The 18,532-nt window shown below is 37.6% G+C and overlaps 1 protein-coding gene across 13 annotated transcripts in view; it reads right to left on the reverse strand.

The window, feature by feature from the left end:
• Positions 1–3,858: 3,858 nt before the first annotated feature.
• The window catches only part of LOC139985251 (arf-GAP with SH3 domain, ANK repeat and PH domain-containing protein 2-like), a 136,304-nt gene continuing 121,630 nt past the window's right edge, over positions 3,859–18,532 (reverse strand). For 9 of the 13 annotated variants that reach the window (XM_071999535.1, XM_071999530.1, XM_071999532.1 and 6 more), the window contains 5 exons: positions 17,743–17,769; positions 12,253–12,308; positions 11,253–11,473; positions 9,203–9,319; positions 3,859–8,990 (listed from right to left, as the gene is read on the reverse strand). In XM_071999535.1, coding sequence (XP_071855636.1) covers positions 8,916–8,990; positions 9,203–9,319; positions 11,253–11,473; positions 12,253–12,308; positions 17,743–17,769 — 496 coding nt within the window. In that variant the 3' untranslated portion in view covers positions 3,859–8,915. The remainder of the gene's footprint in view (positions 8,991–9,202; positions 9,320–11,252; positions 11,474–12,252; positions 12,309–17,742; positions 17,770–18,532) is intronic. The other 4 variants (XM_071999531.1, XM_071954501.1, XM_071954498.1 and 1 more) reach the window with 1 other exon arrangement.

Genomic DNA, 18,532 nt, shown 5'->3' on the forward strand with positions numbered 1-18,532 from the left:
GCAGCCGAATGAGCAACCAGTGCATTCGAATGCAGAAAATGGGGTGGGACGACGAGGTGGGGATGGGGGAGGGTTTGGCGGTACAGAAGCATATACGCCTTCACCCATCATTCAAAATAAGGGGGAACAGGTTTCCCATTCCCTATCGATGTTCCTATACCCGCAGGGGCGTCGGAGCCGGTACGGCAGGTCCGGCGAACGCCGGACCAATACTCACGGCGCAAAAAGAGAAAAAAGAAAAAAGTAGGATTAAGAAAAAAAAATGGCAAAAATTAAAGAACCAAAATGAATCTGGGAGGTATATTTTGCAATAATTTTCAATAATGATGACGGCAAGTCGGCTAAATGTAACTACTCTGGCATGGCAGGGGTCTTGTTTTCAAGCTCGGGAAGTGCCATTTCCTGCAATCTGGGAGGCATTTTCAAAATTGTCTCCCCTACGCTACAACCATGGTGGCGCGTAGCGTAGTTTGACCTACCAAACGTCCCCCCGATAATTATGACAGATGGCCACACTCTGATCTGCCGCAGAGCCGTATATAGAGATATACGGCTCTGATCTGCCGTACCAATCCCAAATAGCTTCCGACGCCCCTGTACCGTCCTACCTGTACTATCCCGATATACATCACAGTTGACACAGTTGGTGATATTATACTACGCATACTTGCAAACGGTAAGGATTTTTTTTTTATCACGGATCGACCTTTTCGAAACGAGTTTAAAAGAAAGCCAACGGTTAACCACGAGAAACATACCGACAAACAGAGAAACATATATATGTTGAAAATGATCGTTGCAAAAGCGTCTCGGTTTCTCTACCAGTACATGGAATGTCGCAATTATAACCTGCTGTTTACCTTGATCACGTGTTCACGTGATCAGAAATGAGACTTGGAGATATTCCAATATGATAGATAGTTCAAAGTTTGCGGCTAGACTGGGTTGTATAGTAGGTAAACAGTTCTACTATTGCGACATAACTTGCAATGACTGAGACATATACGTTAACATATATATAAGGACTATATACCACAAATATACAGATATTTCTAGAGAGATCATAGTCCGTTTCCAGTTGCAATTATTTATTGTAAGTCAATGTAATTCACGCCAACCAAAAAAAACCCCCTAAAACGATATCACAAAGAGAAGAAGGACTGAAGTTGGAAATTGGCACGTACGTAATGCTTGGGTTTCCACTCGGTCAACCTGTGTACAAGTGAATTCTTGTAAATGTGTGTGCTATATACTTATAGTAAGGAAATATCGTGACACTAACAAACTGTTAACATGTACCGCCTCCATGTTCGCAATGAACGGTGGTTTACTAGTCTGTCGGAATATTTTACGCGTCGAAATGGGAAGAAGAGGGGAAATAGGGAAGGAGGAAAGGGGCGGGAGGGGGTGGTCCAGTCGTTTTCTTTTCGTACTGAACTTGCATGCATGTCACTGGCATTTGCTCATTAGTATTTTATAGAGGTTGTGTGTACCAAACGCTCGTTCTGCTGCCCAAGGTCGTGTTTCAACTTGAACCACGACTTGTTGCGCCACCAATACACTTGGCCGCCCGTGCTGATCCGTCAACGCTGACGTCACACGGTAGGCCCAATATATATATAGGGCCAGTACCATAAACGCCACTGACATAGGCTATATTGTTATGAAATAGAAAGAAAAAGAGAGGTTTCGTGTTATAAATTTAGTTCATTACAGCTTGACTTAGTCATTCAAGCTCGCTTTGAAATAATATAGAAACTAAATTGGTGAAAATTCTGAGAATTTTCGATTTTCTCTCTTTGCAAATTTCTTTCTAGTACGATTCACACCAATATGATCAATAGCTGCAGTGTAGGCCTAAATACGGGCGGCGGAATGTTTGTAGATATATATCGAACGCTGAATTATTCATCAGTCCTTGAAAGCCTTATAATGAACCGTTACCTTTTCACACAACTATAGTAGCCTACGTAGAAAATTATCAACAGTCATCTCTCACCAGTTCATCAGTTTTGCATTGTACGTCAAGGTGTAATGTTTATGACCATGCACAAATGGCAATTACGTACTGAGGATTGCCTAATACTAACAACGTTAACAGCCATATACACGCGTATATTGCGCTGAAGGGCAATTCCAGGCTCTTTGTGGTTCATACTAGCATGGTAGTAATCCCCGTATTATGAGTATTTATTGTTTAACAGCTGCCGTCGTACCACCTTTGATAGTATTGTATATAGGTAAGATATGGCACGATAGTAGATCTAACAACAACATAGTCAATGATACCCATACATCGTGTATGGAGTAACAGAGCATAGATTGGCTCAATACGTATGCAAATGTATGTGTGTATGTAATATACATACATATGTATGTATATTAGATTCTCCGATCCTGCAAGCAGGAACTCGCGAAGAAGCCTCATTGGCTTATCAAAGCCGCAAGCTGACCGAAGTCAGTCTCTTAGATTCATATTTAACGTCCATGATTATGAATTGTTAATTGTCAACAACTCTGTAACTGGACGACATACATTAATCTGGGAGTAAATCGAACCGGGGACCTTGAAATGAACTTGAAACTTGAAATGAACTTGAAACAACGCTACAGAAACGTAGGCATACTAAATGAATAGCTGCTCGCTAATAGTACTATACGGGGTATATGCAGTGACGTGTACAAGGGGGAGGAGAAATATCTCCCCCTCGTCCACCTATACGACCGTCAGTCGGGGAAATTTGGTATTCAGCCGGAAATGAATTGGACCACTTCTACGGGTGTATCCCCACCACCCTCCTGTTTCCCTCAACCCAACACAAAGTATTTATTAGCAAACCGTGAGTTGAGGGCTACTTATATATATATACACTTGATGTATACTCTACATATGCCATTTGATATTTCAAAGTTTTTTCAGGGCGGGATCCCCCCCCCCCCCCCCTTCCAGTAGGAGTTGGCTTCAATGACCCAAATACAGTCTCACTCCTTTATAAAATCCTTCATCCACCTTTGGCCCAACTTGGTCCACAGAAGTTCATCCGGGGGGGGGGGGGTATTGTTTAGATCTACTTATATAGACCTAAATTATAATCTAAATATGTCCCACAATTCACAATTGATGATGTTTAAACGTTTACATTTTCTTTCTGGGCGAGGGCCCGCACTCCTCTAAATAAGATTCGGTTCCAACTAACCCCTGTACGTTCCCCTTCCTTTATCAACTCTTTCATTCGCCCCTCAGGCCCATTCCAAAAGAGTTCAGGCTCCTACCAAATGTTGAATTTACACCCCCATCTTTGATATCCTGTGCACGCCCACTGGATATAGGGAAGTTGTTATATTTATTAGCTCGTGTGAGGTTTATCCAATTACGTGTGAAGACTTCGTGAGAGAGATGGAAAAATAAACCAGTGAAATAATCATGTACCGTATCTTTCCACAGGGGAGGGGGAGGGGGAGGGGAGGAGCTGAAAATGATGATTTTCCTCTCCTTCTTTCTCACTTCTTCACAGAATCATGGACGTTAAATATGAACGTAAGAGACTGACTTCGGTCAGCTTGCGGCTTTGATAAGCCAATGATGGCTTCTTCGCGAGTTCCTGCTTGCAGGAGGATCTAAAATGCATACACACATACATACATACATACACGCATACATACAGAGGAAAATATTATATGTACCAAAAACCTGCTTGAATTAGGAGCTAGATATTGGGATTGAGTTTTCAAGTAAAATGATGGATTTTGTCACTGTAAGATAAATAAAGCTACATTTTCTGCGACTGAAGTATCCCTTAAATTTAATTATAGAAAGAGTCAGAAGAACAAGAAAAAACAAAGTCAGAAACAACAAACTATTTTCCAAATATTTTTTTTTTCATCTTCATATTTTAGTTTCGAATTCCATATTTTTTTCATAGCAAAAAATGACAAAAAAATTAAAACTGACAAAAACCTGAAATAAAACAATGGATTTGAATCCTATTGTTATCTAGTCATCGTTTTCTAACATGATGCCCCGATGACATGATTGGGAATCAAATGTCCCACCATTTCACCATTATTAAAAAGAAGACATTGAAATTTCTAAGAAAAACACACAAACCCAACCAAAATACAAATATAAGTCAAAATTTATATAATATTCATATTTACAAGTCTTTTTTATTACACTTTGTGGGTTTTATATTTATACGAACATAACATCACTTTCTGTTACAGTTTCAAACGAGGGAAATTGATCTTTTTTTATCCCCAGACTATTTTACATGCTCAACTAATGAATATTCATCAATATCATTTGGCCTCATGATTATACATAAACAGGGTGGGTGTAAAACCTGCATGGTTCTACATGCAACCAACACTACACCATTTATAGAAAACTTCAGTCACTCCCTGAACCTTTTGAAAATGGCTAAAAATTAATGACAGAAACACTGTTTCAGATAGATTTGATCATCATCCAACGAGATAACTAATGTACCGTTGATTATCATTTGGCTGTAAGATCCAATATAAAGTAGGGTGTAAAGTGCATGGTGCTAAACACAACCAACACTACACCATTTATAGACAATTTCAGTCACTGGAAAATGGTAAAATTGACAAAAACAGTGTTTCAGATAGATTACCCAAGGAGATAACTAATGTACCATTGATTATCATTTGGCTGTAAGATCCTATATAAAGTAGGGTGTAAAGTGCATGGTGCTAAATGCAACCAACTCAACACCATCCATGGAAAATTTCAGAGTCATTGCTCCCTGAACCTTTGGATGAGATAGATTTGAAAACAAAGTATGGAATCAAAAGTAGAAGAAGAATCGTTCAAATTTCTTCTCCTAGAAAGGAATTTGTTTGCGTCTAAATTATTTATCTAACTTTTCAGTAGAAAACAAGATTACGAAACCTCAGGATATGCCCCTCCCATGATCGGGGGTGAGGGGAGGGGGGAGAGTAAAAGATAAAAACAAGAAGGTAATAAAGAAAAAAGTCATAAATATATAAATTAATATTGGTCAGTGGATTTCATAGGTTTTGAAAGTTTTCCTCAAGTGTACCCCCGGAAATCAGATACCACATCAAGACAGTTTCTGATTTTAAGTACTTTTGAATTTTTCTTTCCAATTAATAGCCAAATTTGATTTTGCATGCTTATGAATTTTGGCGACTACGACCGATGATGACCTTTCAACGTACAAAACTTAAGAGAAAATGCGGATGGAATGATATAATCTAAGAATAGGTCTTTGTCTTTCACCGGAAGCTGCTAAAACATTTTGAACGGTACCTTTGGTGTCAACTTCTAACCCTCCCAACTTTTTTTCGCAGACAAAAAAAGTTTTTTTACATTTGGTCATTAAATTGTGTTGATGTGGTAAACTGCTTCTACAGGTAGGGAATAATTCAATCTGTACTTGGAAATTTGAGCATGCGTGACCATTATTGGACCATCTAGCACATTTTCTAGCACATCGACAGCGTTTAGGTTCTTCTCACAGGTATTAGACAAAGGTAACTTTTTCCAGCGACCCGTCTTTTACAAAAGATTCCCCCGGTGACACAAATATGTGGCGTTAACTAGGCCACTGTTCATTATGTTTGACAGAGTTTAAGTAAGATACCAAACTTCCTCAGCGTACATGGAAGCTGTACAACTGAGAGAGACATGTGCAACGTACGGATATATCTTCACTTTATGAGAGAGCGACTGCCGAGTACCTCGACCCACGACGACCAATAACCCCAAAAAAAGAGACCTGTTTGAGCTCTCTTGGGGCGAGTATCACACAGGAAATGTAAATCATTTCTGTGAACTGAACATTCACAAGTCAAAATGAAAAATTTGTAGCTCCTTGACTAATGAACTGTAGTCTGTGGGGGTCTGGGCAATATGGTATTAACACCCTCTGGGGGAAACATATTTTCTTCCCCTCCCCTTGACCCTGGTGACCCCTCTGACCTTGGGGACCCTAGGTGCTTACTTAACCCACCTATTGGGTGATCCAACACTTGGTCTTTGTGCTATATGAGATAACAAGGGGGCAAATGGGAAAAGTAACCGAAGGATTACCGCAAATTCGATAGGGAAAATCTGGTCAATTTTTGCTACCCCTGTTCTAAAGCACTTACCCCTGTTCTAAAGCGCTTACCCCTGGTCTAAACCACTTACCCCTGTTCTAAGCAACTTACCCCTGGTCTAAACAACTTACCCCTGGTCTAAACAACTTACCCCTGTTCTAAAGCACAAAGGTCAATCTAACCTATCTCAGTGAATTACTGCACAAAGCAAAAACTAATTGTACTTTGTACAAAAGTAACAACATTCATGAAGGAATTTTGAATATATTAAATCTTGAGGAATGCATATTCATATTTCAATAACGAGGAGTCTTAGCAGGGGGGGGGGGATTTGATTGGGTATATTTCCCCAACCTTCTGGCAAAATACAAGTTTGCATACACTTCACTTATTTTAATTTTTTTATCGACTCTTTTTATCGAGGTGCTTCACAGCTTTATGCCATAAATGGAGCCGTGTTTCATCAGAAGCACTGAGCGCGCTGGGTTACCGTAAATGTCGACCTTTTGAGAATCTCAACTTAATGATTTTTCAATATCATTATAATTGTTCATGACCCTCCCAATACTAAATTTGATATGGGTCATTCCCAGATCACACCCACACAGATTCCATTTTAAAGATGAAAACGTCTGTTTTCTCCCTTTGGCAAGAACTCTGACATTGTCTAAACCCTGCCCCCCCCCAATAAAAAAAAAAAAATATGTTAACATCACACAGCTGAAATATTTATGTAACAAAACAAAACAAAGCCCCCCCCCTCCCACAAAAAAATGGTTGTTAAATAAAAATTTTCAGCCTAAATAATAATACTTAGAGATTCACCATTTTTCCTTGCAGTCTACCCAACCCAGCATCAATTATGACACCCAAAAATGAACAAAATAAATAATATTCATGCTTATTGAGTCCATTACTTAAGTTTTTTCTATCACTTCTCTTTGTGTTGTCTGTACTGAAGACTTCTCAATTAAAATAGGGCTCAATTGATAGATAATATGACAATCACTGGTTGGATCTCATTAATTGATTCATTCAGGACCGCCCCCCCCCCCTTGAGTATATTTTTTTGGTATGTTTTTATGATATCGCTAGTAATTTCAATATAGAAAATGCTAAGATGCAACTTACAAGGCCTGGGAAGTGTCATTTCCAGCGATCTGGGAGGCATTTTCGGCCAAAATTTTCTTGTACGCTTCGCGCCAACTCATGGTGGCGCTACGCTTAGATAGTTTACAGAGCCTTATATACGGCTCTGATACTTTGCCTTCAGGTTCGCCCCTCCCTTGGCAAATTCCTGGCTACGCGCCTGGGTTCATTTTAATTCCAGTCAACTATTTCCTTGCTAAGTATTATTATATTCTTCTCTTCAAAATTTGCAATAAGATCAGATAGTCCTGCATATAAATAAAGCAATTGTATATTATGGCTGGCTTTTACATATGGCAATGTGGAATAGGGGAGATTAAGAAACAGATACTTATCCATCAGATATTGTGTGATACTTTTAGTACATATACTTGAAAATATTATCTATAATATTTATGAAAAAAAAACAGTCCTGTTTACACACCATCGCACACTATGGATCGTCTTAGAGGATGACTACAGGTAGAATTTTTAGTCTTGAAATGTTCAAATTCCAAGGAGAAAAAAAAAAAAAAAACCACACATAAGGTCCCCGGTTCGAGTCACTCCAAAATTATTATGTATGTCGTCCAGTTACAGAGTTGTTGACAATTGACAATTCATAATCATGGACGTTAAATATGAATCTAAGAGACTGACTTTGGTCAGCTTGCAGGTTTGATAAGCCAATGAGGCTTCTTTGCGAGTTCCTGCTTGCAGGAGGATCTAAAATACATACATTGGAGTGCTAGTAATATTTCTACAGCTATTCTGATTTTCAAGTTATTCACCTTTAAAATGTGCTCAAACACTGGAATGCTCCTTTAAGGTTTAACTGAAGCTGCCCGTTGTGGGCTCCTCAGTGCAGGCCTAAATGTTAATGTTAAATCTGTTGTTTTTTGTAAATATATATATATTTTTTATAGATTCTAATATGATCTTCTTAACTTCATATTAACAACCAGAGCATCCTTTGGATGACAATTAAACACTGTTTTTGTCCTTGAGAGACTTGTCACGTTTTGTGAACATTTCATTCGAGCCTATACAAGCATTTTAATATGTCTCTCTACTGAGTTTTGTATTGCTTCTGAGGAACTGACCCCTGACCCCAAAAATGGTCTTTATATTAGAATGAGTCGTCCAGCCACTTTCAGTGATGACCTGCAGATATTTAAAGGGTCATTCCTCCCATCCCCCCCCAAAAAAAAAAAAATATTGAAAGTGATATAGAAAAACAAACAACTGGACTGATAGCATTGTTTTATGATGGTCTATAAAAACAATATCAATATTAATCTTTCACCTAAAAGTCATTCTTAAACGAGTCAGTTTCTTAACGAGTCAATTTCTTAACAGGTCATAGCAAATAACAAATGGAGAGTGAGGGTTTTATACCAGCACGGTCAAAATGAACTTTAAAACCATAATTTGTTCAATATTATTATTGTGATGCAAAGACTCTGGTTTCTATTTCACAACCCTGTTTCTGTTCTCTGACCAGAACTGTGTAGTTTTGGCCATTTGACCATTTCCTCTTTATAAGCGGGTAACAATCGGCACTCTTTCCTCCTCTCTGGCAAGACGATGGACCAGGGCCATCTGTCGTCCTGTGGTCAGCTCTCGTCTCTGATGTTTTGCCGCCGATATAGAAGCCTGCCGTTTCTCTGCTCATCTCTCCTCTTATTTAAATTATTTTTTTACACCGCCATAAGGTGCACAAAACACACGGGGAAGACCCCCCTTTTGTTAGGTTGACCCTCTATTTCACCGATCTGCGAAAAAAGTGAAAAGGTCCAACCGATGAGACTAATTTTTCCGTCAAAAGAAGACACCGCAAGAATTATTGAAGACAAAAGGTCTCGCCAGAACCCTATAAAGTGCCATAAAATTATCCCTACCCATGGACTCTGCGTTTTATCTACGGCAATAAATCGGTGAATTACCCACCAACCTAGATGGATTCCCCGATCCATCAGTAACTTACCCACCACTCTGGATCAGCTTCGCCCGTAACGATGATAACATCTCCTTCCTTGAATGTTAGTTCATCCGGGTAATCAGCTTCACAGTCGTAGAGGGCTCTGACTTTCTTCTTTTTTACCTAAAAACGTGGTCAGATCAAAACAATTAATTATTACAATCTTTTTTTTTTATCAAAGCCGCCTCTATTTGTTCCTCTCAAGGACCCATCACTTCATCCTTCCCTCACCCTAACCTGATCTTTCATTCAACATTCCAGTTGTCTTCATGTTCACCAAGTCCCAGACATGTGGTACATGTACAACACCATAAGTACTAGTATAAGTTTGGTATGAGTGTGAGTATGATATGAGTGTGAGTATGATATGAGTGTGAGTATGATATGATTGTGAGCATGATATGAGTGTGAGTATGATATGGGTTTTCATATGATATGAGTATAGCTATGATATGAGTGATTGTGAGCATGATATGAGTGTGAGTATGATATGAGTGTATGATATGAGTGTGAGTTTGATATGAGTGTGAGTATGATATGATTGTGAGCATGATATGAGTGTGAGTATGATATGGGTTTTACATATGATATGAGTATAGCTATGATATGAGTGATTGTGAGTTTGATATGAGTGTGAGTATGATATGAGTGTGAGTATGATATGGGTTTTACATATGATATGAGCATAGCTATGATATGAGTGATTGTGAGTTTGATATGAGTGTGAGTATGATATGAGTGTGAGTATGATATGAGTGTGAGTATGATATGATTGTGAGCATGATATGAGTATAGCTATGATATGAGTGTGAGTATGATATGAGTGTATGATATGAGTGTGAGTTTGATATGAGTGTGAGTATGATATGATTGTGAGCATGATATGAGTGTGAGTATGATATGGGTTTTACATATGATATGAGTATAGCTATGATATGAGTGATTGTGAGTTTGATATGAGTGTGAGTATGATATGAGTGTGAGTATGATATGGGTTTTACATATGATATGAGCATAGCTATGATATGAGTGATTGTGAGTTTGATATGAGTGTGAGTATGATATGAGTGTGAGTATGATATGAGTGTGAGTATGATATGAGTGTGAGTATGGTATGGGTTTTACATATGATATGAGTATAGCTATGATATGAGTGTGAGTATGATATGAGTGTGAGTATGATATGAGTGTATGATATGAGTGTGAGTTTGATATGAGTGTGAGTATGATATGATTGTGAGCATGATATGAGTGTGAGTATGATATGAGTGTGAGTATGATATGAGTATAGCTATGATATGAGTGATTGTGAGTTTGATATGAGTGTGAGTATGATATGAGTGAGTATGATATGAGTGATAGTAAGTATGATGAGTGTGAGTATGATATGAGTGAGTGTGAGTATGATATGAGTGAGTGTGAGTATGATATGAGTGATTATGAGTATATGAGTGAGTATGATATGAGTGAGTGTGAGTATGATATGAGTGAGTGAGAGTATGATATGAGTGAGTGTGAGTATGATATGAGTGAGTGAGAGTATGATATGAGTGAGTGTGAGTATGATATGAGTGAGTGAGAGTATGATATGAGTGAGTGTGAGTATGATATGAGTGAGTGAGAGTATGATATGAGTGAGTGTGAGAATGATATGAGTGATTAAATACATTGAACCTATCTTTTATTTATGCAGCCTTACTTATCAAATGGACAACCTTTTCCTTTCACCTCCTCGCCAGGCCATCATTCCATTACTTCAATTGAACCACCCCCACCACCCCCCCCCCCCTCCCAGAAAAAAAGAAGGAAGCTTGTACGACCCATGGGTAGCAAAAGTTAGGCTTCTCAAAACATATTATACCAACTTGATGATATTCCCATATTAATCCCCAGATTATAGTTTTGCTTTCAACTTCATCTCTGGACTCATGCTTTGCCCCTGCAGACTCACAACTCTAATATTTTATTTGTAAGCATAAGACACCCCGACCTTTCAAAGGGTTACACTAAAACCACCTTAAAAACGTTGTTTAAAGTAACATTCTTTCTTACTTACCGTGGGTTTGGTCTGCCTTGGCGCTGGCATGGGTTTCGGGTGGTCTTCCAAGTCGGATGGAGTCGTGACCGAACCGTGTCGACTGCTTGGCTGACTCTGGCTATCGTTGTTGTGTAGACTAGGGGGCCTTGGGCTGGATGGTAGGACCCTGGGCAAGCTGGTCCCCTTAGTGAATGTCGAGTGGTTGTTCATATCTCGGCTGGTGCTGGGATTTTTCTTGGCTGGAACGAAAAAGAAATGAGAAAGGCATTGAAGGTTTATTGTTTGAGAGCATGGTGGCCAATTGGCTAAGGCGTCAGACTTGTGACCCAAGGATTGCTAGTTCGATTCCTGCCTAGTTCATAACGTTTTGTCCTTTGGCAAGATGCTTTCTCTCACTTGCCTCTCTCCACCCAGGGGTTAAAGTTGGTACCTGTGAGGTAACTTGTCATTGGGCGCAGTTTATAACTACAGCCGTCTGGAGGGATTTTCTCTGGGACAGGTTATCATTGACCAGGGGTAATATAACATCTGTAAAGCGCTTCGAGACCTATCGCTGGTGTAAAGTGCTATATAACAATCAAATATTATTATTATTATTATTATTGTAGCAGTTAATTATGGAGGGTAAGAATTTTTGTCTATGAGAAATGCATTCCCATTGCTCTTCGTAGAGAGAGAGCACGCAAGGAGTCGATTCATTTTATACATGCATTGAAGTCGCCAGCCCTGTGGTTCCGACATTCCCGAATGCAAAACTCCATGCCTTTTTCATGACTACATTTAAGAAACTCCATGACTTTTTTGCGCAGAACATGTCTATAATTTTTCTTTGCTTTGGGAAAATTCTTACAAAGGATAGGAACATGTTTTGTACTAGAAAGAATTTAAGGAGCTCATTATTATTTGTAACTTATGAATTTGAGAGGAGGGTTTGGGCAAATATCCTGTGCCCAGCCCTGAATACAGGCCTAGCTGTGGAAGAAACAACTAAGAGTACGCTATTCGAGATGTAACTCACCGACAGGCGGTGGATTGGTGGATAATGGTGCCCGGGGTAAAAGATCAGGTCTCTTACTGAAAAGAAAATGTAAAATAAAACATAATTAATGAAAATACAAAAGGACAATTAACCAGATAAGAAAAGAGATGTGTGACTAAAACCTTGAACTACCTGAATCCGACCACTCAGTGGCAATCTTTATTTTCCAGATTTACATACCACGGAAACGTTTCTCTCCCATTTCGCTTCAGCGACTCCAGGGGTCACGCTCTCTCCTATAGAAAACCCTTGGATCCATACAGTTTATGTTTAATTTTGATAAATGTGTATGAAGTGAGTTTGTATTCCCCTGGTATTTCTAACTGCTACTGATAGATTTAATGTAGGAGATATCTGACATAACGAACAAAATGGGTTCAGTGTTTTCAATTTGGACCAACTTTATATTAAATTATTAATGTTCATTTTATTGATGGCTCTGTGCATTTTCTATATTGATCTAGGCTATGGGTCACTTTACATGAATTCAGTTGAATTGAAGAAAGGAGAGATCAGTGTAGATAAAAATAACAATACCATTCTGCTATTCCCCAACCCCCCCCCACACCCCTAATTAGCCAGGGACACCATTTGATTGGTTGAAAAGTGGGCCACTAGGTGATAGTGCAGCTTGCAGACGACTAGCAAGCTAATACTGATATCTCGCAAAATTAACATTAGCATTTAGTACTTGCTGTAACTAAGCTTTCCATGTCACACAGATCTATCCGCACTAGTTTTTGGAGCTTAGTATGTGGCTGTCATTCATCTTTTTCGGTTGAAAACGATGATTTCACAAGTCAGTTTTTTTATGCCAAAAATTGGACAATCATGATCATGATCAGCACAAATAGAAATCGTAAAATTAGTGCATTACTGTATAAACCAGTTAGAGTGACAAAGAGAAAATCTTGTGGTCTGCACATTTGATGTCATATTGCAGTAACATTTATGGCTTTGGGTGAAATTCTCAACTCAATTGACAGATTAAAATAACCTATTAAATAATTGTAATGATCTGTTTCAACAAAATTCTGTAAAATCCCGAAGAAGTATTTTTGCGATGTTTAATTGTGGTATGTAGACGACCTTCTCTCAAACGTTACAACTGGAACGATGAGATTTGGAAAAATACAGTTGTTGGCCTGGTTTCCCCAAACCATATCACACCATGCCCCCCCCATTAAATTTATGCCATCAATAATGCCATATGTGGATTAACACAATAGTATAACGACCGCATATTCCTCATGGTCTACGTTGGACCATTCTGCATGAGTAAGCTGTTCCTTCCACAAAAAGAAATCTCACTAAAATACAAATTACCAAACCAAATACCTTGCTCCCTTGTTTCATTAATTTTTTTTATAAGTTCTAAGACAAAAAACAAACAAAACACCATTAGTCCGGCTTTATTGCAAAAATAAACCTGCATAGCTGAAGGATTTTTCGTTTTATCCACTATTTATAGAAATTTCACCAGAGTTCTACTCCAAAAGCTGCTCTCCCATTCATAAAGGTGAGAGGGAAAATTATTTAAGAAGAATAAAGACATTCATCATATAGAATCTCTCCTACTTGGTTTGTGGATGGCAGAGAGGGTTGTTTGGATATGATGAGGGGTAGAGGGTAAATGCTGGTAGGGGGGGGGGTGGGCGAGGGTTAAAAATAGGTGGGCAAGCCAAGATATGAGCTGGTATTATAGAGGGCAGCAGGATGTAAGACCAAACATTTTGAAGATAGATAATGCTTGTTAGTTGCTAGGAGAGCTTTCACAAGGGTTAGTTAGTAATAAGCTCAAATGCTGGAAAGATGCTCATATTAAAGGGAGAGAGCTTATATGGTGTATAAATGCCAATGGCATATGACTCTTATATTAAATATATAAATCTGGATTTTGTTTTCCATACAATGTCTGTTCATGTATGGTTTAGTTAGTTTCACATCCCTCATAACCTCGAAAAGTACCCCGACATATTTGATGTAGCTTGGCTAAAGTCCTGGGGGAAATAAAGAGCAGAAATTTGAATTCTGACTGACTAGGATGCAACCATGTTTAACATTTTCGACACACTGTTCGGTGTTGTCTACGTAAGCGAAACGGCATCCATGTAAATTGTATCATTAAGAACATGACCCAGCGAAGATGGTACCACGATGACTCCATACAGAGCAAGGTGTGGAAACCGCATTTGCAACTAATTAGTGACATTTGCAACTAATTAGTGACATTTGCAACTAATTAGTGACATTTACAACTAATTAGTGACATTTTGCAACTAATTAGTGATAGACACTTGAAAAAAACAACCCCCAAAACAACTTGATTAAACATGACCACTTTTGATCATTAAACATTTCTTTGGGCTAAAACTAATGTCCTAAAAATAATTGTCAGAAAGAAATGCATGGATCTGACTGGTTGATCCACAAAACAAACAGAAAAAGTTTACTTGGTTTATCTGGGCCCCTGAGAGCCATATCTTTTAAACTTAACAAGTAAAATGATGATTTATGTAACAAGCATATGGCCTAAGGTTAAAAAAAAAATTAGGCAATTGGCGAGAAAAATTGTAATAAAAACAAAAAACACATGCACATGATCTATGTGTTAGTGTTGAGCAACTGTGCTTGCTGGTTCGAGACCTGAGGATGTCACAGGATTAGGGGGGGGGGCAGGGGGGGTGGAGGGAGAGTGGATGTGGGGCGGTAGGATATCATGATCATGGAAACAAATCCATGTTAGTAATGAATGCACTTAATGCAGGAGACACTTGTAAAAGGATGGGGGGGGGAGGGCTGGGGGAGGGGAAGATCAGGCAAGTATTAAAACTACATCCATGAAGGTTTAAGATGAGGGAGAAAAGGGTGCCCCCATAATGGAGGGGGGAAGTGGAACATCTGCAATAATTCACCCTGCCCTTTGTCAACAGGAGCTAAAAGGGGTACGGCATGTGCTTGTTGACGATCAAATTTACAAAGCCACCATCAACCCCCACTCCTTTCATGTATCACAAGGGGGGGGGGGTGGAGGGGGGAAACTGATTTACTTTGCAATGCTCCCTTTTTTATCTCTCTTCCCTTCTGGCCTCATGAACAACTCACTACTAACACTCCCAGATATATTTGTCGTCTTGTTTTTCATGAAAATATATATAGGCATTCTCAAAGAATGACTGGAGCTTCTGAGAGGTTGGTCGCTCTCAAAATTTCAAATAAGACTGTAGATGCATGCACAATTCAAAATGCCAGTACTTCCCACTTTTTCTCATATCAGAAATGTTTGCGTTTTGAAGAAAGTTATTAATGTTGCTTATAATGAGATATTTTCCTTACTTTCTTCATTGATTAATTTTCTTTAACTGTAGCTAATTAAAAATTAATTTAATTAAAATTAAGTTTTTGTTTCATGCACGGTAGCAGGATGATTGAACTACCCAGATGACTCTAACAATGGTAAAAATATTTCTCGTTAATAAATGGATGAAAAGATTCAGTAAAATACTTTAATATATCAATAAATATCTATATATAGATATATATATATATAACTATATATACATATACAAATATTTGTATATATATATGTAATATAACAATATATATACATATATTTGTATATATATAATATAATACATTATATATATATATATATATATATATATATATATATGTATATATGTATAAATATAATATAATACATAATATATGTATATATATATATGTATATATATATATATATATATATATATATATACATATACACACAAATATTGAAAAAAAGATTTAGTAATTAGATCATTTTTGCCATACAATTAGTTTGTAAGAAAAATTAGATTAAAAAAAATATGTCAATTATAATCTGACTTTTTTTCTGATGGATTACAAACATCGGTCGCCAGGAATATCGATAGAAATCATAAAAAAGCAAAACCCAAAGTAGAAAGCAACTAACCAGGTTGATGATATGGATAATTCGTCTACTTGATCAAAGACGCATTGGAAAAACGTTAACAACCGAAAAGATCAAATCAAAACCTGAAAGCCGACACGCTCAATATTTTACATGAGAACATTGAAACTTAAACCTGCAAACCAAGATTCTTCAAATTTTAACCCATTGTTGACTTTATTTTCATTAGATTATTTTCAAATGACCTTTGACATTTTTAGCTACAACAAACTTCTTCTAGTCCTCACTAGTATCGACTATTAGGTTCATCTATGCACTAAGTATGAATGTCATTCATTCATGTTTTACTTTTTCAGGATTTTTAATAGTTTACATTTTTGACCTTGTGTGACCTCAAATCACATTTGACCTCCAAAACACTATGAAGGCATTCTGGCACTCAATGTTAAAGGTGGATCTACATGCCATGTATGAAACTCATCCAAGCGTGACCTGTAACGATCTTTGACCTCCACATAAAAACATGAGTATTGTTTATACACAGAAATGTGGATTGAGTTGAAACGTATGTAATCGCAGCTTTTTTTGTCTAGAGTTATCACCTTTACAAGCTTTCCGGAGTTTGATACATCCTTGACCTGAAATGACCTTTAGACTACTATGCCAACAAATAAGTCCTTGTACTCATTAGGTATATCAACATATCAAGTTTATTTGTATGTTTTTATTTATCATGTTTACAAGTCACCACCATCGTCATCATCATCATCTTTTGCGTTCGCCCAAGAGAGAAAAAAACAAGGAAGCAGAAAATAGAGCCAACAGAAAGAAATGAAATAAAATAAAACAAACTGTTAGCAAACTGCTTATCCACTAAAGAGCCTGTGTAAGAGAATATGTCAAATTAAGTTGGCCTGACGTTTCGATCCTAGTAGGATCTTCTTCAGAGGCTAAAAAAATTATTTAAAAAAAAAAAAAAAAATTATTAAAAAAAAAAAAAAAAATTATTAAAAAAAAAAAAAAAAATTATTTAAAAAAAAAAAAATATTTAAATATTTTTTTTAGCCTCTGAAGAAGATCCTGCTAGGATCGAAATGTCAGGCCAACTTACTTTTACACAGAAAGAAATGACCATAGACCCGTAACTAACTTTCACATATAAGGGAGAGATGAGTGGGGGTTGAAGTGGGATGGGATATTAATACCAAGATCATCAATATTCATCAACAGCAGATAAAAAATATGAAAATCACATCAAAAAGAAATCATTTTTTACAAGATAATAAGAATCACTTTCTCAGAGTTGTTTCAATACCGATCTAAGGTTACCAACAAGTTCAAGTACAATTTTTGGTCTCACAGATCTTCAGAGTTTGGGCTGTATCCCTGCCCCCCCCACCCCTCCCACGAACCCCAACCCTATCAACGCCCCGTAGTTACGGGCCTGTAACATGTAATTTCTACGCAACAGAAAAAGGAAAAAAAGCAAGGAGAAAGGCTAGAATGTTAGTACTGATGATGCAACCAAAAGGAACCCCACCGATGTTTTCCTTTACCTATACAAACTGTGCCTGTTCCTCTTCCTGGAAAAGAGAGCAATAAATAATTCCATTTGCCTTAATTAGAGATAAATCTACAAATGATAAGGGGGGGGGGGGTCCAGCAGATTTGGAAATACCCCCAAAAAATAAAAAAACAAATATAACCGGCAGATATATTGAAATGAAATAAAGTGATATATTTGAAAAGAATTTGCAAAACGTCTGCCTGTGGCTCCATACCCTCTCTTTACACATTTGAGGGTGGGGATGAGGATGGGGGGTGAGGATGGGGGTGAGGATGGAGGTGAGGATGGGGGGCATTAACATCTGCAGCTCCAGGTCTCTGGATTTCCTTGCCATTGTACATAACAAAATATCCAAAAAAACTTGCACCTTCTGTAAATTCATTTGAATCGACAACTTAAAGACCCATCTTTTCAGTTCTTATTTTGATTTTTCAGAAATATTTTTTTTCCTTCCCCCATTTATTTCTAATACACATCTCCTGCTGACAATACCAAACCATGATCGCGAGTCACATGATCTCCGCTAAAGCTAATTCTTGTAATGCTTTTTTACCTATAGAGTGAAATATTACAAGCTTTTTTTTTTCGTTTTGGAAAATTGCTGATTTAAGTGATATACTATAACTTATAACAGCACCAGAGGCAGGAAGTAAGAAAATTGAGAAAAAAAAAAAAAACATTTTTGTGTAGAAAATTGCTGAATTAAGTGAAATATTATAACTTATAACAGCACTGAAGGAAGAACTAGAACAATGAACAAAAGTGACAAGCATCAGAAA

Source organism: Apostichopus japonicus, chromosome 17, assembly GCF_037975245.1.
Source record: "Apostichopus japonicus isolate 1M-3 chromosome 17, ASM3797524v1, whole genome shotgun sequence".
Lineage (NCBI taxonomy): Eukaryota > Metazoa > Echinodermata > Holothuroidea > Aspidochirotida > Stichopodidae > Apostichopus > Apostichopus japonicus.